General features: G+C 37.3%; 1 protein-coding gene across 2 annotated transcripts in view; it reads left to right on the top strand.

Annotated features, from left to right (window-relative positions):
• The window catches only part of SUCLG2 (succinate-CoA ligase GDP-forming beta subunit), a 439,671-nt gene that overhangs the window by 117,626 nt on the left and 296,513 nt on the right, over nucleotides 1–25,532 (top strand). For both annotated transcript variants that reach the window (XM_021070828.1, XM_003132309.6), the window contains exons 3-6: nucleotides 12,611–12,710; nucleotides 13,614–13,704; nucleotides 20,311–20,463; nucleotides 22,263–22,352. In XM_021070828.1, the coding sequence (XP_020926487.1) occupies nucleotides 12,611–12,710; nucleotides 13,614–13,704; nucleotides 20,311–20,463; nucleotides 22,263–22,352 (434 nt within the window). The remainder of the gene's footprint in view (nucleotides 1–12,610; nucleotides 12,711–13,613; nucleotides 13,705–20,310; nucleotides 20,464–22,262; nucleotides 22,353–25,532) is intronic.

Below are 25,532 nucleotides of genomic sequence, written 5' to 3'. Positions count from 1 at the left end.
TACAAATTATGCCAGACCGTAGTAGATGTGTGTATCACGAGAAGGTGGTTCTGAGATCTTTCATCTCTCTTGGGCTGGGTCATTCTTGGCTTCTACTTAACTCTAGAGTGTCATCCACCCATTAGCGCTTTAAAATGGAAAATAAAAGCCTCCTGAGTTCCTTTTATAGCATTGTCACCAAGCTGGCATTTAGAATTCTGTATCACTGGCATTTAGAATGGTTGCACATTTTAAGTCTGGAATATGTGTTTATTTGCAGCGTAGAAGGGATGGATATATACTTTACTCTGATTAAACTACTGCTTCATTTGAATCTCACTGACCCCTTGGGAGCTTTCATAGCCCTGTTTGAGAGCATACCTGACTAGAGGCTTTTTAAAAACCACGGTGATAAAATTATTGGAGATCTTAAAAGCACTTAGGGCAAAATAACTAAATTAAAAAAGACCATAAATGTGGTTTTTTTCCCACTTACATGCTATTCTTAAATGTAGAGAAATAAACTTTAATATGTAGAGGTTTTCTGAAGATCTGAAATAACAAATTCGAGAGCTAAATCCTTGGCATGCTCAACTGGTTTATTTCAAGTGATGCTATACTGATTTCTGATTTAAATAGGTAACTAAGCCAAACAAGTATAGACAGAAAAGCAAAGTAGCCTTTCTTAGCTGTTCACCCCCTTTCATCTTTGCTTCCCAGCTTTATCTACCTAGAGAACTCACAGCTAGCTCTTCTCTTCCCAGCTCTTCTGATTCTCCCCTGACTCCTGCACTGCTTAACTTGACTCTATTTCTCCTTCTCACTGTTCCCCTTCTCACTTTTCTTGCCACTTGTGAAAGCATTCATATTTTAAAGTAATTCTTTGTGTCTCTTTCCTTCAGTAGATTTTAAGTTTCTGAAAGGCAATGACTATGTTTTTTTTTTTTTTTTTTTTTTTTTTTTTAATCTTTGAATTCCCAAAGGTGTTCACTAGATGTTTTAAAAGGTCAAAACATTTTTCTACAAATCTAATTTTCTTACCTGACCCTTTAGGAGATCATGTTGTAAGATGTTGAGCTATGTTTCTTGAAGATGTTTTCTGGAGGCCTCCTCAAGTGTAGGCATCCCTGACCTCATAGAGTAAAACTATAAAGGCTGATACAAAAGGAACATTCTAGTATTCAAGAGAAACCACTATATATAGCGCCTAAATTTATCTCATATCTCACATTTTTAAATTCTCATTTTTATTTTTTATGATAGCACATGATAATTGCAAAAAATTTAAATAAGTAATGAAAAAATCTAATGTTCTACCTAAAATATCCCTTCCTACCCCCTTAAGATAACTTCAGTTAATAATTTGGCTGTTGTCCATTTATATTTCATTATGACTGTATAACTGTCCACGAATGTGAATTTTTTTTTTTTCTTTATGGCCGCACCTGCAGCATATAGAAGTTACCAGGCTAGGGGTCGAATCAGATCTTCAGCTGCTGGCCTACACCACAGCAGAGTGGGATCTGAGCCACTTCTGCAACGTATATACAGCTTAACCCCTGAGTGAGGCCAGGGATCGAACCTGCATCCTCACTATGGATACTATGTTGGGTTCTTAACCCAATGAGCCACAACAGGAATTCCAATATTTTTCAGTATTAATTTAAAGGTCAGTTTAAAACTTAGAGTGTATGTGGGCATTTTCTCATGTTTATACATAAAGATATACTTAATCATAGTTAGTAGATATATAGTATTGTATTATTTCATCATGTGGATATGTAAAATTTGTTTTATCTAAGCCCAGATGTCCAAATGCTGATGGACATTCTGATTGTTTTTCTGTGTTTCCTTTTATCATTGCAGTGCACTGAGAATCCTTGTTTCTCTAGTTGATTTTTACAGAAGTATGATTGCTCTACTAAAGTATGTTCTGTGAGCATTGGACAGATGGACTTCCTAATTGTCTTAGAACGTTCCAGGTTTCTTAACCATCATGAATTTTTTAGAAGCATGGAACAGATGCCCAGTACTATTCCTTGATTTGCATTGGGCTCCAGAGTCCCTGAGAAGGATTTCAAATGCATTCTATAACTGGGAAATCAGGACCTGTCTGGAGAAAGGGTCTCTAAAAAGCAGAGCTGGTTATAAAGGTGAGGGGTTCTTGCAAAATCTCCGTGAGAGAGGAAGGGGGAAGGCTGAGTGGCTGGGGCTGCAGCTCTGAGGGCTCTGAGGGCACGGAAGTATCAGGTTTGATTGATCCTGAGACTCCCCTGGAGACTGTATCCTCTGGGATAGAGACTTGGCTGAAATGAAAAAAGCTCTCTCCTTAGGGCCTGAAGAAGCTCCCCTGAAAGGAGCCACTTGTGAGAAGCTGAAGGGTCTTCTCTGCCCAGAGGCAACAGGTGGTGGTGTGGCCGGTACACCGTGGGTGTCAGAATGAGGACAGCAACAGACCTCGGAGCTGATTCCAGATGGTAGTGTATGTGAACATCTCTCACTAGATGAGGGCCACATATAGGAATTGACTTATATGAGAGAAAATAGGAATGGACAAGATTTCTATTCATGAAAGTGGAAGATATCAGAGTACTAGTAGTATTGCTGTGCAAGTGAAAGAAACATTATTAAACAGTGGTGTAGACAGGCAGTGTGTATTTTACGTTCATTTAAAATTTCATGGTCTTTCCAGTTAGCTCTGAAAATAAAAGCTTTGTGAGTTTATTTTCTCATATTAGTTCTGGGCATTGCCACCTCCCCCTCCCCCTTCTTCGTTACCACTTGTTCAGATCAACAAGAGATCCCCTTTATTTCTCTATTATCAGGTAGTTTCCAGTTGTCAGCAACTGCAGGAGGAATATGCCCTGGGCCAGGATAGGTTTCCAAGCCACTCAAGAAAATGTCAAAGCTGTTAATTCTGAGCCTGCAATAGTTATGGGCTTTGACTTCAGACACTTTTTTTTTTTTTTTTTTTTTTAATCATCTGTTGTACTTCGTACTGTGTGAGGTTGGTTAAGGTGGAACTCTTGTAACTCAGAATCCCCTTCTCTGTATAATTCGAGTTGACCAGATTTGGAATTTATACATAACTTGGAATGCAGCCATTACTCTCTGATGTGGTGATAGGTAGATGTAGACATGCTAGCAAGAGGGGCCAAATTGCCCTTGATCTTTTGTGTTCCATGTCTAGCTATTTTCCTGACTGCTAAATTTGATGCTGATCAACATGGACCCAAACCCACTGTGAGATGCTGGGCAGTAAGTCTCATATCCTCTGCAGCTCCTGGATATGCTGGTTTCTCTGATTGGCTAGTTGGTGACTCCTATGATCCTCAGACACCCCTTTCACATCTTCCCTTTCTCAACATCTCCGGCAAATTTAGCAGTAATTCCTATAATAAATCCCTTTTCCATAACTCACAGTGGTTCTGTTCTGCTTCCCTTATTGAATCCTGACTGGACACACCTTTGCCTTAAAAATCAGGGAAAAAAATATGACTTTTTAATAGCTAGCTTTCCTTTATCATTCTTTTCTTTCAAATATACCACAAAATACTGTAGAAATGCTATTGTTGTTCATAAATGCTTTTTCATCATCTGTGACTGTTCCCAGGTTATTGTAAAGTTACAAATGTTACAGATATATTTTTATTATTCATATATATCATTAATCCCTACTTTAATCTACATAAAACAGAGTAGAGATTTCTGGAGATTTCTTCTAAAGAAACTTGTTTGTTCTGAAAAATTGTATTTTTCAAGTGACTTCAGAAGATTTGTCTAATGTCCTGTGGTTATAATCTTACAGTTTTAGACATTTTTTGATTAGCTGCAGGTGCTTGAGTAAGGTCACTTTATTTTTGCCGTCACCCTTAGGAGATTCTATCCTTAACCTTTCCTATAGAAATATATCTTTTAATTTAATAGGCAAAATGTAGGATTGATTTATATATATTAACTTATGGAAAGAATAAGATATTATAACTGAATTGAGCCTTTCTGGAGGTAATTATTATCTAGCTTTAGAATTTTTATCACCAACCAAGTGTGTATTAATGATTATGGAAGCAGTTAATAACACCATTGACAAGTTGAAGAGTAAACTAATTTATCATTATAGATTTTAATGAGGCCTATAATGTAGCATTAAACATACATTATTTTTAAGAATAGGGCACTTTGGAAAAACAATGATTTATCCCCACCTTGCCTGCGCCCGCCCAAAGCCAGTGGTCCTCTGCAGCCCGCATTCAGTGAGACGTGCTATGCACCAACAGAGCAGAAACGGGCAGAGCCATGGTGGCCAGGTTCGGACTAGGACTGCTACTACTGGCACTGCTCTTACCTACGCAGATTTATTCAAATCAAACACTTCTTGTTACACTTTCAAGTAACTCAACCGAGAATACCTCAGCCACCCCCAGTCCAGTGAATGCCACTACCAAGGCAAGTGATGGTGCTCTGCCAATAACAGCCAGTCCCTTTGTGCTCTCGGTCTCCCTTCTACATCTCTACTGTTAAGAGACTCAGGCTAAGAAATATCCTTACTTCCCCATATTCTAAACCTAATTCACATGGCTTCTAAACATCCAGTGTGACAAGGAAAGAAAATAAAAAAACAGGTCTTCATTCAATGAATCTGCTAATTCCACACCTAATTTTACTGACAGAAAATGCTGAGGATCCCAAATTTGATTGGTTTGAAGAGTGTGTGAAGGATTTGACTAGCTGATGAATGCCAATATTAAATCTGCTACTGGAGTTTCCTGTGCAAGATGAAGAGCGACAACCTCCAAAATTAGTTAAGAGACGATGTCCTTAAATGTGGCTTAAGAAGTATGGACACAAAAACTCTACCTTGCAAATGAGAATAGATTTTTATCTTAGAAAGAACGGATTGGGAACAGAGATTCAGTTTTCATTTGGATCATTAAATTTATAAGATCATGACATAATTAGGTAATATAGAAAGTTTCCATGATTCTATTTATATGTACATTAGAGGGAACTTCCAAGTGTTACTGTACATCCTGAGTGTACTGTTTCAGCAGTACTAATTTAATGCCAATGTACTCAAGATAAAATTTTATGATAAGCTCTCACTGTTCTCTTGGGAACTGAACTCTTTCCTCTGGGGCTTTGGGTTGGGTTTGACATGTTTGACTGTTTATGTAGTAAATGACATGTGCCAGGGCAATGATGGATTGGAATCTCCCCCAAATCCAAGCATAATGAGTACATTTGGCTTGTATTCTTATCAATTACTCTTATTCAATAAGAGGGCTAGATTCATTTAGCTAAATGGATAACCAAGTGTAGTACATTGATCTCAACTAATTTCAAAATGCTTTTTATTCCTGCATGTCTAGAGTACTTTTTAAAGTTTAAAAAAAAGATCTGAAAATAAAAGATTGTTTTGAAGGTAAATTTGACAAATCTTGAAATTAAAAAGGCTCATGTGAATGAGCCAAACTGTAAATCAAATATTTGTAAAGTGAAGACTGGAAGCTTGCTTATATTAAATTCAGAAAAACTTTTATACTCTTTTCTGTAAATACTTTTTTTTAAAAAAATTGAATCAGAATAGCCACATTTGGAACACTTTCTGATAAGTCAATATTTTTAGATAGTTAGAAACTGGAACTAAGCCTAAAGTGGGCTTGAATTTAGAAAGTAAATCTTTTCACAACTGCCTCGATGCACAGAAACCTTTTTAAAATTAGACACTCCCTAAATCTTTTGTTGTCATGGTCACACACTGATGCTTAGATGTTCCAAAATCGAACATGGCCACAATAGTCTTGATAACCAAAGTCATTCCCCCTCACCCTGATCTTTAGAGACCTGCACTGAACAATCACATCCAACAGATCTGAAGCTACTGTGTATGTGAATGAACATTCCCTTTTGTTTCATACCTGAATGCTGTACATCTATTTTGGATTGTATATTGCGTTTGTGTATTTATGCTTTGATTCATAGTAACTTCTCATGTTACAGAATTGATTTGCATTAAACACACTGTAAATAAGAAATGGCTGAAAGAGCAAAAAACCCCAATGATTTATCAAACTTTAGGAATTTTTATAGGAAATGAAATTAAAATGATTCCTTTGAAAATGAAAGTGTGGTTTGTTGTAAGAAAATATTGCTATCTTCTTTATAATCAATAAACTGTTCAAATGGGTGTTATCATGCCCCCACAGTATTCAAATGAAGGAATTATTTAGAAAATGTGGAATTAATTGGCTACCATATTTGATAGGAAATTAAGATTTAAAACTTAGGAGTTCCTGTTGTGGCTCCACAGTAAAGAACCTAACAAGTACCCATGAGGATGCGGGTTCAATCCCTGGCCTTCCTCTGTGGGTTAAGTATCTGGCATTGCTGTGAGCTGTGGTGTAGGTCGCATCATTGCTCAGATCCTGCATTGCTATGGCTGTGGTGTAGATTCCTAGCTGGGAACTTCCATATGCCACAGGTGCAGCTCTAAAAAACCAAAAAAAAAAAAAAAAAAAAGAAAAAAAAAAAAAAGAAAAGAAAAAAAAAAGAACCCCTCCCTCCAATGCCCCCAAATTTACATAAAAGCTTTTATCAGAAAATAATTTTTTACTGTGAAATCATGTTTCCCTAGGATGACTTCCTATTCATATCACCAAACCTCTGTCCTAGAGATTGTCTTACTTCCATCTTATACTTCTAAATCACTATTTTAGGCTTGTGTAATTTAAATCTTTGATGGATAGCAGTCTGATGGACAGCCAAGTATCTCCAATTCTATTCAATCCAGAGATGTGACTGCTGGTGAAATGGCTTAGTCTGACGGTCTCATATGTTTGAAATTCTCTATCCTTTGTGAGCCCATGTCAGACTTATTGAAAGTTGAAATAGTTGTTTTAGTCTCAGAGATGCCGTCAGACATGTGGAAAGAAAGAGTCATTGCAATATTACATTATTCACATTGATTGACTTAGTCACAATTTGAGGAAATAGGACTCAGTCTACAGGAGATATTACAGCAATGGATGAAGATGGGTAATTCTCCACTTTTAAGTTTGGGTTCTGGGGTCATAATGAAAACAGGAATGTTAGCTCATTTCTTTTGGGAAATTGCTATTTAGGCCTCCATTATCACCCTGTAATTGTATGTTCTTTATTAAGATTCATCTTTTCATAGTATCTTTCAATTCTTCTCTTGCCTCCCTCTCCCCTTTCTCCTTGCCTTCCAGTAATAGGTAAATCTGAAATGATTTTAACTTTCTCGATTAAGAGTTCTATCAATTCTCATGAAAGGTGATCACTATGCTAGAAATCACACCAATGCATTACACTGAAAACCAAATATTCCAGTTTTGTTTGTCAGTGAATCCTAGAAATCATAGATTCCCCCCCAAAGCTCCTGTTTTACTCAGAGTATCTGATCATGGTAGTAGTCTATATATATATATATATATATATACCAATACTGTAGTATTGGTATATAGAGTAATATATTTTGTGTTTAGAAGGTATTATACTTTGGAAGAGAGAATGCTGAATAAAAATCAGCTCAGTAATATAAATATTTGGTTCATCACCAAACTGTTTAAAAAGTAGAGTTGAGGGGAAGGGATAAATTTGGAGTTTGCTATTAACATATACCCTACTGTATATAAAATAGATAACCATCGGGATCTTATTGTATAGCACAAGGAACTCTCGTATAACTGAATCACTTTGCTGTACATCTGAAACTAACACAGCATTGTAAATTATATTGCAATTAAAAAGGGATAGTTGATTACTCTTATTGATATTCCCTTTTTTTTTTGGCCACACCTGTGGCACATGAAAGTTCCCTGGCCAGGGATTTGAACCTGCACCACAGCAGAAAGCCAAGCCGATACAGTGACAACACTGGATCCTTAAGCCATGGCACGATAGGTGAACTCCTCTTGTTGATATTCTTCATTAGCATTTTCATACATTTGCTGTAGTCCACTTGTGTTCTAGTTCTGAAGTATGTCTTGTGAACATTATTTTGCAGAAATATATTTTCAGAATTCCATCTCTGAAAAACAGAGTGAACTAGTTTTACAAAGGTTGTCTAATTAAAAATGTTTCTTATTTATTCTGTTTAGGTTATGCTTTCCTTAATAATTTATTTATTCTTTTGGATTTGATAATATGTCCAACAGTGTTTATTATCTGGCTTGGGACTTTTGGGGAAATACAGAAATTGGTATAAAACTGTATTATTGTAATTAAAATAACATTTGTGTTGGAGAATGAGAGGAAAACAGTGAGAAAGCATTATTTTAATGCAGCTAATAGAGTGAAACAAGACCATGGCGTAGAGGTTTTGTTAGGCTTCCTTAATGGCTGTAAATATCGTTCTCTTAAGTGATATGTTATTTAAAATTTTACATGTCTATTAAGTTTATCAAATATGTCTCTTAGAGTGCTTTTTCTCTTAAAATATGTATGAATTATACTAAACTGGTTTCTAGCAAACCCAGTAGAAATCTTACTGTGATCACTGCTCGTTATCAAAAATTCACCAGGAAAGGAACAGAATAAAGTGAATGTATTGCATATTTAGGTTATTGCATGTAAGAGTAGCAGATAAGAGCAAAGAATTTGGAATTGCAACCACTGGGATTATACCAGTAATATGGTTATCAATATTTAGGTATAATCCATGTCCATATTAAATCTATTGAAGGAGGCTTCTCCCCCCACCCCCGTTTCTTTTTTGCTTTATTTTATTTTATTTATTTATTTATTTTTTGCTATTTCTTGGGCCGCTCCCGCGGCATATGGAGGTTCCCAGGCTAGGGGTCAAATCGGAGCTGTAGCTGCCAGCCTACGCCAGAGCCACAGCAACGCGGGATCCGAGCCGCGTCTGCAACCTACACCACAGCTCACGGCAACGCCGGATCGTTAACCCACTGAGCAAGGGCAGGGACCGAACCCACAACCTCATGGTTCCTAGTCGGATTCGTTAACCACTGCCCCACGACGGGAACTCCTCTTTTTTGCTTTATATTCTAAAATACCATTCAATCATCTTGTATATTCACACAAAAATTGAATTTCCTGTATGGGATATACTTTTGCAATTCTGTTTGAGAACAGGAAGATAAGGTTAAAGTAATAAACAGAAATTTGTGTAAATTTTTGGAGAAATAAGATCTTTAAATAAAATGGCAACAGTGACATTGTGTTAAATCAACTTCATAAATACTGAATGAAAAGAGTGGTTGCTGTTCAGTAGGACTTGGCCACCCAATTTTAAACACTTTGAGTAAATAATCACATGGAATTAAATTTCTTTAGGTGAATTTTCCTCAAGATGGGAAAAACTTGTTTTAGTTTGGGCTGCTGACCTGCTGTACTAATTTAGCATTTGAGATCTAACCAGAAGAGATGATTGTAATAGTTATTTTTGACCTGGGGTATAAGTTGCAGAAGATGTGCCTAGATTTGATAGTCTTTTTCATGCTCTTTTTCTATTTGCTTTTTCCTCTCCTTCCTTCCTTCTTTCCTTTCTTCTTCTTCTTCTTCTTTTTTTTTTTTCCCCTGTCTTTTGGGGCCACACTCACGGCATCTGGAGGTTCCCAGGCTAGGAGTCGAATAAGTGCTGCAGCCGCTGGCCTATGCCACAGCCACAGATGCCAGATAGAAGCCACATCTGCAACCTACACGACAGCTCACAGCAATGCCGGATCCTTAACCCACACAGCAAGGCCAGGGGTCGAACCTGCACCCTAATGGTTACTAGTCATATTTGTTTCCGCTGAGCCAAGGTGAGAACTCCACCCCTCTATTTCTATGTGACTCACAGGCTTCACAGTGGTTGCTTGGTCTATCAGCTGGGTGGCATGGAATCAGTTCTTTAATACATGATCAATGGTGATATGAATAATTGACAATACTTTATTGAGCTATAGTTGTTTCTGCATCTTGATAGTTAGTGTCTAAAGCTTATCTAATCAAGCTTTTGTAATACTAATTAACAAGCCCATTTAGCTAGTCTGCATGGCTCTCAAGTTTTGCTGCTAGAAAGAGAAGAGAGCATCTCTTTTTTCTGGATGAGGAGGATATGAAAAATATAATGGCAATGGAATGCTGGTTTTCCTTTTTAAAGAATTCGAAGTGATCATAATTAAAAACTTGAGCAGATAGCAAAAAAAATGTTTTTTCCACTTGATGTCTTCAAAAGAGAAACTGGAAATGTCTTTCTGTAGTCAACTTTCTTGCATAATTACTGAAAATGAATATAGTGATGATAGCTATCATATTTTGACTTTAAAAAAAAATGTGCCATGGAAGTTCCTCTGTGGTACAGCCAGTTAAGGATCTGGGGTTGTAGCACCTGTGGCATAGGTTGCAGCTGCGGCAAGGATTTGATCCCTGGTCTGGGAACTTCCACACTGTGGTAGGTGCAGACAAAAAAGTTTTTTTTTTTTAAATGTGCCAGACTTTGAGATAAGTAGTTTATGTACTATTTTCATTTATTCATCACATTATCTGGAAACTATTCATGATTTTGTTATGACTATTTTACAGATGGCCATGTTACCTTTACCTTACTGAATCTCTTTCTTCTCTATAAATAAAGTAATGGCAGAATTAGAGATTTTAACTCAAATCTGTGATACTGCACAGTCCTTGCTCTTACTACCACTCTTACCTACAGTAGCCTAAATATGCAAAAAATTCATTTTACTTGGTTCCATTCCTGGTGAGTTTGTGATAATGAGCAGCCACCGTAGCTTGTCTTCTACTCAATTTGATGGGAACCTGTTTATTATAAGAAATGGTTTGACTGATGTTGTGATGGTTCATATCCAGAGGTTATAGAGAGTAGCAAAGAAAGGAGCTCTGATTGCTTCTGAGAGAAGATGAACCTTGATTTTCCGAATGTGAGTAAATATATAAGAAAAACCAACAAATAAAGATCCATTAATAATCTAATAATAACCACCGGCGAGAGTGACTATCTTACCTAGTGCCTTCATAGTGTCAAATCTTTCCATAGTTCTTCATGGCCTTCGTGAGAAAACCTATGACTCCTTCTCTTTGAACGTTTGCCTGCTTGCCTATGACTAACAATGGCAATAACAGTAATAGCTGAAATACCCAACCAACCATGTCTGGGCCTTACTCATATGAATGGTGACAGATTCCAACAGTTTTTATCATCTCTACACCAGTGGAAATAACCCTTTTGATTCTTCACAGTATACAAAGGTAATAAATGGACTAACTGATCCTGGCATGATCTTGGCAATAATCTTTCATTAGTTATATAAGTTTGTAGGCTCTTGGCATAGTCACATATATTTTCCCATTTAATTCTTAAAACAACCCTCAACAGTATTTCATAATTGAGTAAACTGAGACTTAGAGACATTCAGTAACTTGCTCAGTATCATACCGCTGGTCAAGGGATGAAGTCTCCATTAAATCCTGGATCTGCGATTCTGAACCTGGTGTGCTGAGCCAAAAAACTGTTGTAGCCTTATAGGAAATAGGGTTCTCTGATTTTAGACAAAACTGAATCACAAACAGAGAATTTCAGTAGTGGCCTGAAGATGTGTACTATTTGGTTTATTAAACATATTTGATTTGGGTGCTGACTTTTTTACTTTTTGTTGGTAGGGTATGGAGCATTCCTGATGGTTGAGGGCCCCGTCTCTATCACTGGGCTGCTCCATGCCAGGCCCATAAATATATTTGAGTTTATGACTCTGGTCTCAAAGGTTAAGAGCAGACTGTTCACTCTTTCCTTGAGTATGCTGAAAAACAAAGATTCCACAACCACTTTCCTCTGCATGTTCTGCTACCCTGCTAACATTGAAAAAATTCTGTTTACTTTTAATTTCAATACATTTCCCCCTCCCTTACCCAGCCCATATATATAACAGCTGCTCAGAAAACTTTTGATTTCTAAGACCATAGTTATTAAATACTCCCTTTGCATCTTGTCTTCAAAGCTTTTCCCCATGTAAACCAGTCCTCCCTTTGACATCTCAGGTGGCTAGCAGGTATTTAGCTCCTCTTACTGGCAGATTGGTGCCCCTGCCACATGGGAGTGTTGTTATGCAATAAGATTAATACCTCCAGCCTGGATTTATTTAGCATCTTCTGACACTCAAAAGAGCAAGGGAATACATGCCTTCACTTCCTTTAGATGGTTGAGTATTAGATTAAACTGGAAAGAAATACTTGAATGTCCTCAACAAACAGACTCTGTATTTAGGTGCATTGATGTTTTTTGAAGTTCTTTATTGCCTTCATTTTCAAAGTTGCTTTGAGAGAGCTTTTACCACTCACTTTTGGAAGTTATGTCATTACCACTTCCCTTGCTGTTAAAAAAAAAGAATTTTAAATCAACTACTAACTCTGGATTCTTTTTTTTCTTTCTTTCTTTCTTTCTTTCTTTCTTTCTTTCTTTCTTTCTTTCTTTCTTTCTTTCTTTCTTTCTTTCTTTCTTTCTTTCTTTCTTTCTCTCTCTCTCTCTCTCTCTCTCTCCTCTCCCTCTCCCTCTCCCTCTCCCTCTCCCTCTCCCTCTCCCTCTCCCTCTCCCTCTCTCTCTCTCTCTCTCTCTCCCTGCCTCCCTCTCTCTTCCTTTCTTTTTTTGCAGATGCAAAAGAAATTGTTTTAAAAGCCCAGATCTTAGCTGGAGGAAGAGGAAAAGGTGTCTTCAGTAGCGGTTTGAAAGGAGGTGTTCATTTAACAAAAGAGTAAGCCTGGAGGTTTTAATTCTTTGTCTTTGGGCCAAGCAGTTATGGAAGATCCTGCTCGTGACTGAAAGGAGCACTGAGAAAGAGGATTGGGGTGGAAGTAGGAGCAGGAGGTAGCAAATAAAGGAAATAATTTATAGGTAGAGGGCTCTGGCAGTGCCCTCGTTTTCCTTCACCTCTCATAAAACGATTTTCTTTTCACTCATTAATGAAGACTTGCCACTCCTTCTGTCCTAGACAATCAGTGATTCATTGTAAATGTTGGGAATGGTACCACTTACAAATTAAATGCTGCCTCTATAATGTCACTGTCCTACTGAGAACCTTTCCTACTGAAGAACCTTCCATAATGTCACTTTCCTATTGAAGAACCTGCCATTATCTGTGGCAACAGTGGTCCTTCCTGTCTGATGTCTAAGTCTTCCTTTATCTCAGTCTGTCTGATCAGCTTTATCTCCCAGGTCTCCCCACAATGAACACTTTACTCTTGTCACATACCTTTCATTAATTACATTGATCCTACCCCTTCCCTCTACCCCCCTCTTCGGTCATTACTTCCCAAATTGCCCACTATCCAGTATTTGTTATTCTGCTCTTACCTAGGTCTGTTATGCATTTGAGCATTGTCTTTCTACTGTAACTATCATTTATTTGGAGGGGGTAGCAAAGGTAAAATGTAAGCTTCTTTGCTTTTCTGTTTTCTGTTCATTCATTCATATATATTTTGTGCTCAGTGAGCCTCTGGTACAGTGCTAGTATATAAGCAGAAAGCCTCATGGGTTCTATAAAGGTGGGGGTGGATGCTGTGCAGTGTAGACACGAGGATGTAATATGGACTCTGCTTTAAACTGATTTTCAACATAGACATTGACTTTATTTTCTCTCTCGTTCATTTTTTCTTAGCCCTGAAGTTGTGGGTCAGTTGGCTAAACAGATGATTGGGTATAATCTAGCAACAAAACAAACTCCAAAAGAAGGTGTGAAAGTTAACAAGGTAATGTGGTTGTTTTTGGTCATATTCTGTGTATGTTTTTAAAAAAGAAAAGAAAATCATATTTCAGTTTTGACAGAATCTAATGAAGTAATGCACTTTGGCAGTGTAACATTTTATTTTTCAAACCTCATAAAATCTGTTTAGTGTGTGGTATGACTTCAAGGAGCAATAAAAAGAGTTCTAAAGTAGTAATTGTGTTTGTTATCAGCATTTAGTAACGGTGGCTAGGGTTGAGTGATTGAAATAATACTTTTCTCTGTCAGAACTCAGACACATTCCATTTAGTGCTGAAAAGAGTTTGATGTGACTGCTTTTATACTTGGTGAGGGACATTCTCTTTCCATTGCTGCCCCACCCACATCCTACATATATATATATATATACCTTATATTATACCTGTTACATTTGTTTTCTAAGTGCCACTACAACTTACTTTGAGATTATTACCGTTTTGAGCCACTGTTATCACTGGATATATTTTGTATTAATAAGGTGTTTTGAGACACCTAAATGTGTATGGTATGTGCACATGTACACACCTACACCACACACACACACACACACACACATACACACACACAGAATAAAGCCCAAAGTAAAGTGGCCTGCCTCAGCCATGAAATTGCTGAGTGGCAGGGCAGAGGCCACAACCTAACTTGCCCTCCTCTCACTCAGTGTGTTCATCTTTGGTGGAACCTGTTGTGTATTGAGGCACCTTAACTGGCTGCCCAATTTTCAAATTAAACACTTGTTCAAATTTCAAATCAGGTACAGAAGAACATTAAGCCGGAGACCAAGAGTGGGAACCTTGTGAGCTTGAGACCCTGTACAGCTTACACAGGTCACACGCCCCAGACCCGGGATACACAGATGGTTAGAAGCCCCATCATAACATTGTGACAGTGAATTATGGCCCAGCATTTTGGGGAGGCAGCTGTCTGCTCTGTGGACACTGAATTGCAGATGACAATCTCCACCAGTGTGCCATGCTTGGGAAAACAGAGGCAGTACAATCTGCTTTTAATTTTTAGAGAGTTGTGTAGAAAATTTTTTATATGATCAGGGGGAAAAAAAATAACCAGTTGAGTCTCAGCGCAACCATGAGAGCATCTTTTTTGGCCTCAAAATGGTCTCTGAGTTGGAAGGAGGTGTGGATACTAGTGGGTCATTCACTTTCACTTTAAGAAGGCAAAGCTTTTCTTCATGTTAAGGAGGTCTACAAACAAAACTTGTTCTGGCTATTTATTTCCCTTTCCCACTGCCTCTCCAGTAGATTTAAGAACTGCTTAAATCTCAAAGGGGCCTTTTTAATTTTAATTTTATTTTATTTTGGCCTAGCACCATACTTTTACTTCCTTTTTAAGCTGGTTATTGCTGAAGTCCAGCTCCAGCCTGCTAGGGTATCCCTATGGGGATGGACAGTGTTGGCAATGCACACGGAGACAGTCTCTTTGTCCCTTCTTTCAGGGCGCTGGACTGCTCAAATTTTATTAGCATAAATAGCAGTTTATATAGGCAGCTTAATTGTAACTTACCTCACAGTGCTTAGATCATATTTTTAAAAGTTAAACTTTTAGATTACATGATACAGTAGATATACATTGTATTCTAAGGATTTTAGTTAAAACCAATGGATACAATACATCATGTAAAACTATAATGGGCACAAAACATCATGCGGGGAAAAAAAAATTAGATAAAAATAGGAAGTTTGGGTACAAAGCATCTTGTGTTTGCTACCTATTATTATGTTAAGCTAATCATTAACAGCCAGAAAGGTCACAGGCATAAGAATCTGATTAAAACCTAGGGTAAAAAACTTCAAAGCGTTATGATCAGGGGTCAGTATGAGAAAATATTTTTTACATCAAAGCAACTTAATTTCCTAAAACTTAAAATCTTTTTACAAAATTCATTAAAAGCAAAATTATTATTATGTTTTTTCATGTATGTCTAACCTATTCTTAACCTATTGTATATAACACAATTACCTAACTCTAAAACCTATTCTTACTTGTAACAAACTAATGAATACTTTGTTTTTACCTACATTAGATCTGAATAGGGGGAGTTCAACCAAAGTGAAGCTTTTATTATTTGATTACTGTTCCAGTTTTTTGTTGTTCCAATTTTATTGTCACAAAACAATATAGGAAAATAACAAAGAATAAAAACCAAATAACAGGAAAGATTGAATAATAAGTAAATAACAAGAAAGACTGATTTTTCCAAGAAGCGATTTTATTCTTGCACTGTTGTGCAAAGCCTTCATTTTGTTATTGTTGCTGTTGTTGTCGGCTTAGCGGGTGAGCTTCATTGTTTTTATTTTTTTATTTTATTTTATTTTTTTTAATTAAGCTTCTTTTGTTATTACTCAAATGAATTTATCACATCTGTAATTGTATAATGATCATAACAATCTGATTTCACAGGATTTCCATCCCACAGCCCAAGCACATCCCCCCACCCCCCAAACTGTCTCTTCTGGAGACCATAAGTTTTTCAGTGTCTGTGAGTCAGCATCTGTTCTGCAAAGAAGTTCCGTCTCTCCTTTTTTCAGATTTCACGTGTCAGTGAAAGCATTTGATGTTGGAGTCTCATTGTATGGCTGACTTCACTTAGCATGATAGTTTCTAGGTCCATCCATGTTGCAAAAAATGCTGGTATTTCATTCTTTTTAATGTCTGAGTAATATTCCATTGTGTATGAACCTCATTGTTTTTAGAACTTGCCCTCGGAACTATGCCACAGGGTAAGCCCTTTTCCCTGTTTCTAAACCTGCCCTCAGAACTGTGCTGGCGGGTAGGCTTTTTTTCCTCGGGTAGGCTTTTTTTCCTATGTTAGGAACCCTGCCTTTGGAACTGTGCAGTCAGGCTAGTTCCCTTCCTCGGCCTCCTGCATCTCCTCAGCTCCCCACAGGTTATGAGCCTTTATCTGCATAGTTTTTTCAAAAATTTTCATAGGACATGTTTAGTAGCTTTTAGGAATTTGTCACTGTATGTAGACATATAGGTTTTTTAATTTAATTTTATTTTATTTTAGTCTTTTGAGGGCCACACCCACGGCATATGGAGGTTTCCAGGCTAGGGGTCTAATTGGAGCTGTAGCCACCAGCCTACACCAGAGCCACAGCAACACTAGATCCGAGCTGCATCTGCAACCTACACCACAGCTCATGGCAACACAGGATCCTTAACCCACTGAGCAAGGCCAGGGATCGAACCCACAACCTCATGGTTCCTAGTCAGATTCATTTCCACTGCGCCATGATGGGAACTCCGATTTTTAGATTATAGAGTTTGTGGTAACGTTAAAAAGTATATAAAAATACACAAAGAAGATTCACACCAAAGATATGCATGAAATTAGTTTTAGATAGATTCCTGAAATACTGGAGAGAAATACATTCTTGTGAATTGAGTCATTGCCAGGAAACTACTAGTGATTTATTTTATTTTTATTTTTATTTTTTTGTCATTTAATTTTTTTTAGTTTCCCCAGTACATTATTTTTTTTTCTACTGTACAACATGGTGACCCAGTTACACAAGAGTGATTTATTTTTTGTAAGTTTTTTTCTAATTGCAGAAGTGATAAACATGTAAAAAATCCCAATAGTACAGAAATAGGAAAATTAGAAAGTAAAATTTCCTTCTGTCCTTACCACCTAGATAATTGTCTCTGTCCTTTTTCTCTGTAAAATGTGTATTAGCACATTTCTGTAACAACAGCATTACACACGACTTTATGGAACATGCATTTTTTTTTACTTGTGGAATCTTGGACATGCATCAGACATCCCTAGATTACAAAAACCTTAGATGTCTAAGTTTGTTTGAGAAGCTATTTAAGCACATTACATACACCAGTACATATCAGATTTTTTTTTTCTAAATCTGTGTTGATGTGTTTGCGGTGAGTTCCTTGGAATAGTAATCAGGGAGATGAGACAGTCCCACCCATTGAGTGCTCTTTGATTCAGTGCCAGTAATGGTTACTTACTGTTCTGCAATGAGGCTAGCTCAAAAGCTGAGTATACTTTCAATCTTATCTGAGCATGGTCCTGTTACAAATAGTTCTGCACTAGGTAGTCGTCCACAGACTACAGTTTGAATAGCATGATGTAAAAAACAAAAACAAACCTACCAAACCAGGTAGTCAAATAGGGAAAGTGCATTAAAAAACTTTCCATACTGGAAGACTCCACAAAAAGGCTGTGTTGATGGTATTGTTTGTCTGTCATGGATGAAGATTGTTGAAATGTATCTGAATTGTTCACAGCGTGAGTCTTCATGGAGCACATTTAGATTCTCTCTGTAACAATCCCTAAAGTATTTTGACATCCTGGGTAATATGGAAGGCATTATAATGTCAAAACACTGGTCTCTGTGTAAAATATTTTCAATTACCCTATTGATAATCATCATTTTCCTAGGAATGTTTTCTTCAGGAGTGATAGGCTATTTCCACCAAGCAGGAGCTATTTGAGGCAGCAGCTGGTCTTTACAAATAGAAATTTGACGGGATGCAGCACACATCTGTCAACACTTGTAGAAGATTAAGAATAGGACTCTTGAATGACACTTATCCTAAAAAGTTATAATGTTGCTTCTCAGAATAACTACCGAAAGTTATTAAATCTTGTTCACTAGAAAAGCTCTGTATTAGAAAGTGAACTTAAAATCAGAAACACTTCTATGAAAAGCCTAAGACCAAATGCCAAGAACTATTTCTTATTTATTTATTTACTTATTTAGTCTTTTTTAGGGCCGCCCCCACGGCATATGGAGGTTCCCAGGCTAGGGGTCTAATCAGAGCTGTAGCCGCCGGCTTACACCAGAGCCACAGCAACCTGGGATCTGAGCCGCGTCTGTGACCTACATCACAGCTCATAGCACTGCCAGATCCTTAACCCACTGAGCGAGACCAGGGATTGAACCCATAACCTCATGGCTCCTAGTCAGGTTCATTAACCACTGAGCCTCAGCAGGAACTCCCCAAGAACCATTTCTTACCTACTCTTGAGCTACCAGTAAAAGAATCACCACAAAGCCCCTTTTAAGATATTTTATTCCTATAAGGTATTGATAAATTCCTTAAAGGTTTGAAAAGAAGGAATTCTATATTCATTACATTAGGGCTTTCTAGGTCATCATATATTTATCCCGTTTCATGTGATTTAAAAATTAATGGTTTTGTGGCTTCTGGGTAGCTAAAATCTTATGCTACTTAATCTATAACAGTTGTGTGAAATGTATTACTGAACTACTTTTAGGAAAAGCAATGTATGTGCTTTCATTATTTTCACTTCCAGTACTGATTCTTTATAAATGTTCTTATTTTCTTTCAAAAAGCATCCAAGATATATTGTACTATTTTTGTTGGGAGTATAAGTTGGTATGCCTCTCTCTCCAAGGTAGTTTGATGGTACTTATCAAAATTTTAAATATGAAGGATCTAAAGCCTAGCCTTTTACCATTAGATAACTTGTCCACAGAGATACTAAAACAACTGAGCAAAAATATATGTACAGAAATAATACTGAAGTAGGATTTTAAAAACATGGAAATCCACATAAATATCTGTTAGAAGGGACATGGTCAAATAGAAATTGACAAACAGGTACTATGTAGTCACAGTGAAGAGAGAAGATGCTCTACAATCCAAGTTGTCATGTTAAGATTAAAAACAACAAAAACTGAAAGACGTTCAAGTGTGTGTACTACGCCTCCATGTGCAGGATGTTTCCATGACTCTAATGCTTGCAGATACAGGAAAAAATGTAAACAGTCAGTAGTGCTTTTTCCTGGCAGGGCTGCTTTATGCCCTCGCTGAGGTTCTGCAGAGCAAAATGACGCCTGACTGGGCAGTGTGTTGAGAAAGAAATCCTTCATCCACTTTGCTTCCTGCCCAGTCATGGTCAGGCATGTGACCATGTGCTCATAGAGAAAGGGGTGACTTTTTCTGATTATCACAAAGATTCCATATGGACTCATAATCACCCTGCCTGCTCAGGCCCAAAGGGGTGTGTATGTGCAGCAGGGGCTGCTTTCACTGTCTCCTTTATATACTTTTAGTATCATTTGCATTATTTTTAACAAGCAAGGTTTATGTTTGTAATTTAAAAGAAGGTATAAATTGAAATAAAAATACAGTGATCCAAGAGACAGAAGTATTCAAACATATGAAGCATCAGACATACCATAAAAAGAATCCTTCTTTGGCAACCAAACTTGGTTTTCTACCAGTGCAATCTGAGAAAAAATCAGTGTAGTAATATATATGTACTGTTAATGTCTCAAATTAAAATAACAGCTGCTTCCCTGAAGTTTTTCTTAAGTGTCAGGGTTTCTCAAGAAGAAAAGAAGATTATAAAGTGGGAAGGTTCCCTGAGGCAGACAGAATGCCTGTCACTTGAACAAGTTAACGGGATCAATTAAGGAGGTGGAAGTGGGTACTAAGTACCATGAAAGCAGAGCTCTCCAATCTCACCAGGTTTAAAGAGCCTGAAAATGAAGCTGTTTGATTTGTGTAACAAGTTTGTTTAGATTTCTAAGTGGGACTCAGCTTTATGCTGACTGACTTTTGCCTTTCCCTAATGTGGTAGGTGATGGTAGCTGAAGCATTGGACATTTCCAGGGAAACCTACCTGGCCATTCTTATGGACCGGTCTTGCAATGGTCCCGTATTGGTGGGCAGCCCTCAGGGAGGTGTCGACATTGAAGAAGTGGCAGCTTCAAACCCAGAACTTATTTTTAAGGTATGTTTAGATTCCTGACTGTGCTGAGTTCATTGATTGTTGGTGTACAAGTTGTTAAAGATTTCATTTTAAATCTGAGGCTAGTACTGGTATATTTGTCTCTGGATTTAAGGCATGAAGATGTTGAGTTCTTTTTCTTACTGAGTGTCTACTTGATGTTGGGTAGAATGAAAGTATGCACTTTCTTTGCTTTTTCCCTCCCTTTGTTCTTTCTTCTTTCTTGCCTTTTTGTCTTCCCTCGTTTCTTTCCATCCAACCTGCTCCAGTAATTAACCAATGGAGAGGACTGTGATATTTCCATTTCCTCTTGGTTAACTCTATCCCATTTAACAGCATATAGTATCCAGAAATTTTCTCCTAGGAAACCAGATATGAACTAGAGAGAGCATAGATGTCTTTCAGTATTATTGGTGTAAAGGAGAATCCTTCTAAGGCCCAGCACCTGTCATTTTGTGACAATCCTTTAAATCTTATTTTATTTTTTTAATTTATTTTTTTGCTTTTTAGGGCCACGCTCTTGGCATAGGAAAGTTCCCAGACCAAGGGTTGAATTGGAGCTGCAGCTGCCGACCTAAGCCACAACCACAGCAGTACTTGATCAGAGCCTCGTCTGTGACCTAGACCACAGCTCATGGCAGCTCTGGATCCTTTAACCACCGAGTGAGGCCAGGGATCGAACCTACATCCTCATGAATACTAGTTGGATTCGTTTCCTCTGTGACACAACAAGATCTCCCAATCTTTTAAATCTTGTGCTTTGCTTTTTTAAAATATTAAGTACTAGTCAAAGAGATCTTAGGTCAAATCCAAATTCGCCAGTAAGTTTCACTAAGTGTCACTAAGCCTCATTTTTTGAATTAAAATGGAAATGGGAGTGATTTCTACATTGTAGAATTGTGAGGATTAAATAAGGTGTTATATTTAAAGTGCTTCTTAACCTACCTCAGCTATAAGAAGAAAAATATAAGGTCTTTAGAACTATAATTTCAGTTTTTAATTCTGAGTTAAGTATCAAAAAAACCATGTAAAAATGTTTCTAGCAGAAATAGTCTTCATTTCTTTTAGAAAGTAATTTTTCCCCTCCCAAAAAAAGAATTTTATTTCTTAAATCTCTTCATTTAGATAAGAAACTAACAGTTTGGAGGCTGGTTGTAAAATATTTTCACCATGTTTCATTTAAAGTTACCTACCTTGGAAATTAAATTGAGACTCTACATGCTGACTAGCCAGTAATACCTACCCATTTAAAAAAAAAATTAACATGATTTAAAACTAGCCATTCCATTTGTTATGAGAATACATGAAATGATGAATATGAAGAGCACTCAGTATCTTGGAGAGATTGGCCCTTTGTAGAACTAGAGTATAATTAATAATTATCATCATCAATAAAATGTAAATCATAAGGGAATATTTAACCTATATATGACAAGCTCTAAACTTAATATTAAGGCAAGAAAAACTTACTTGGAGGCCTTCCAAAAAATGTCATAAAAATTAACTGACTAAATATTCGTCAGTGCCATCTGTGTAGTAATTAAAAGTGAAAACTGGCATCCGATTGTCTTGTCAGCATGCCACCCTGAAGAATTACATAGTTTTTGGAACGGCTGTTTTATAGATGGTCTGCTAATTAAAATATACCCTATAGGCAGCTGCCGTAGCCCCGTTCAGAGATCTCTGGAAAGATATACTCTTTAATTATTCATTTGCAAATAAATACTAAGCATTTTGTTTTGAGGTTGTAAATCTTCTCATTTGACTGTATGAATTTTGCTCATTTGATTCATTTTTACTAGGAGCAAATTGACATTATTGAAGGAATAAAGGACAGCCAGGCTCAGCGGATGGCAGAAAATCTAGGCTTCCTCGGGCCTTTGCAAAACCAGGTACCTGAGCAATTGGAGGCCAGTGGGTCTGTTTCAGAAAACATTTGGGAACTTGCTTAATTGCCTTTAATGTTTGTGACTACCAGGAAATAGGATAATTTATTATCTTTTTTTTCCTGCAGTTGTTTATGATGAAAAAGCATTTCCCTAGTGTTCCAAAGAGGATGTTTATGGCGTGTTTATATATATATATTGGTGTGTATGTGTCACATGCAGACACATATACTTTGTTATGTATATTCTTTATTATATATGTCAGTCTCTTTATTTTTTCTGTGGCATTGTAGCTCCAGTGTATGAGTTATAAGAGGCAATATAGTGGTTAGAAGCACAAGCTGTAGAGTCAGGTAGACATGAATTTGAAATCCTGTACTGCTCCCCAGTATATGTGTGATTCAGACCATCTGAACATCACTTTCATCATCTGTAAAATGGAGGTGACAAAATCCTCGCTAAGAGGGTTATTATGAGTAGTGAATACACTGTTTTGTGAAAGTACATATTCCATACTTCATAAAAGTCAGTTATTATTGTTATTAATACTATTAATTCCTTTACTAATTGTTATTCTTTCAGAACTAGTGGGCATTTGAGATTCATATTAATGGCACAGAGTTGATATTTCACTGGAAACAGCTTAAATTATGCCAATTTAGTTATTATATATTTTGGTTTTAAAGACAGAAGAGTTGTCCTCTGAGTTATTAAGGGAGAGAGTCTGTCTTGGGCATCACAGTCTTGCACTGCGTGTGGTCCTGCTCATGGAGCCTGATTTTATGTCTGCCTAGGCAAGCTTCCTTGTCTCACAGTAAAGTCAGAAGAACTTAGTGGCTATTTTTTTTCCTCTTCTATTACTAAGAAAAGCCATCTTAATAATCCTAAGGTGCCTGTGCATGTGTATGTGTGTATTGTCTTAGGATCTGGGATGGTTATAGAGAGTTTATTTTAATTTAGTTGGGCAAGATTCCTCCAGTAAAACAGTAGATTGTGCGCTCTGTTCTTTCTGGCTTTACTTTTTCTTTTGATTGATTCTATCTCTAGAAGTTTAAGAGTAACACTAAGGTAAATCATAAAAAAGTGAAGCAGAATAAGACTTTAAAATATATTTGTTTAAATTAAGAGAGGAGAGCACTTATTTGAAGATGGTGGAAAAGACTCACTTGGAAAGCAAAAGGTTCAAGATGGTAATAAGAAACCAGATCATCTGGGACTAAACCTGAGTAAGAGATAGAAAGAGCCAGAGTTCCATGGACAGTTAGAGGAACTAATTATTATTACTGAGACTGGCAAAGAGATGTCAAGTTAGTGACCTGCTGAAAGGAAGACACTGGCAGATTCATGGGTAAGGGCTACAGTGGTTGGTTTCACCTGAGAATGAAGCCACCAACTATATTAGCTGGTCATTGGAATTTATGAAGAAGCTTCTTGTGTAGGGGTGGTGGTCACGGAGAGCCACTCTCCATGTAGTCCCTGTGTTCTAGCTACAGTCAGCTCCAGAATGTGCCCAGTCACAATTTACATCCTCTATGTCCCTTTGCACATCTGTATTTCTCTTGGACATTTGCAGTCACCTTTGCTGGGCCCTTTCATGAACCACAGCAGGGTCTTGGTCCGTCTTGCTCACTGCTGTGTTGCCAAAAAAGTGCTCGGCAGATATATGAGGTGCCCAAGAAATAGCTATTAGGTGTGTGTATAAGTGCAATAACACATCTAGGACATCCACTGGCAAGAGATTACCATTGTGTCAGTGACAAAAATATTTTGTCACGTGGCAAAAATAATAAATCTGCTGACCACGTGGTTTGAAAGCTCAGGAGGTAAACAGAAACAGGAGGTAACAATAGTATTACATATATCATAAACTACCCCATCCCCGTCCCACAACATAATGTACGACAATTAAGGTTTATTATTGCTCTAAAATGGCTGGGTCATGTTTTCCTAGTACCCCAGACCCTCTAGATTATGAATTATCTATGGAATGAAGGTGAACCTGTAGGTTCTCAGGGGTCATTAGTAGCTGTATTGTCATTATATTTTTAACTTAATATATCGAGGAAAGTAAAGAAGTGTTTTAGTTCTTTTTTTTTCCTTTTTTCATTGTCAACTATGTGAAATGCTTTCAATCTTCATTTGCTCAGCAAAGTTGACTAAGCTCATCTGCTGAATCCTGGGGAACAGAAATGATGAGAACTAGCCATTTTTCCCCAGGGACTCAGAGGGTAGTGGGCAGCCTGCCAGCAGCAAACACAGGAAGAGGGGGTGTGACAGAAAGAGAGGGTGATCTCAGCTGTAGTTGTATTGTAATTTGTTTATCAGGGCACACCCATTTATATTTGCACAGTAGAACATGGAATGCCTGGCCCAGGAGCACTGGGGAAAGTGCTAGAGCTATAGCTTTGGGAACCTCTGCTTTATAGTGCTTCCTCCAGTCATGGGGGTTGGTGAAATGTTACAGGTCATCTGTGTAGTGTGAACAGCGGAGGCGCTTGAGAGGGGAAAATATTTATTTAAAGAATCAGCTATTAGTGATCCTTTGATAGAGAAGTGATATCTTAGAGGCCCCTAGATTCAATGTGACTTTGAAAGTTACTTCATTTTCATCTAGGATGTGGTTTAGGCCTTTGGAGGTGCCTCACTTGTGGATGAACAACATATAAAATGACTCTCTTATAAAATTATTAATATCTTTCCTGTGACTCATGCCTGTTGTCTCTATAATGTGGTGTAATAATACTAGATTTAGCCAACAATAAATACCACCTTGTATAAAAACCTACCAAGTGTATGTTTTATACCAAGTATAAAATACATTTCAGCAAGAATTGGCTGAAAAGACTCAAGCCCTGGGACAACTGAATATGATTAAAATCCACAGGTTCCTCAAGTATGTCTTAATTATCATCCATACTATTTTTTTCTAAAAAAATAGGCACCATGAATTGTCAGCATGTGCCTCTAGGATTTAAGCCTATGAAAATATCCAATAAGCCAAGTTTATACAGACTCATTAACTCTTCTGGGTGTGGTTTATATTTCTGGTTAGCTTTAAGAACATCACTGGGAGTTTGAAATTACTAGATGCAAACTATTGCATTTGGAGTGGATAAGCAATGAGATCCTGCTATATAGCATAAGGAACTATAGTCACTTGTGATGGGACATGATGGAGGATAATGT

This window comes from Sus scrofa, chromosome 13, assembly GCF_000003025.6.
Source record: "Sus scrofa isolate TJ Tabasco breed Duroc chromosome 13, Sscrofa11.1, whole genome shotgun sequence".
Taxonomy (NCBI): domain Eukaryota; kingdom Metazoa; phylum Chordata; class Mammalia; order Artiodactyla; family Suidae; genus Sus; species Sus scrofa.
This window is presented reverse-complemented; position numbering and strand designations above follow the sequence as displayed.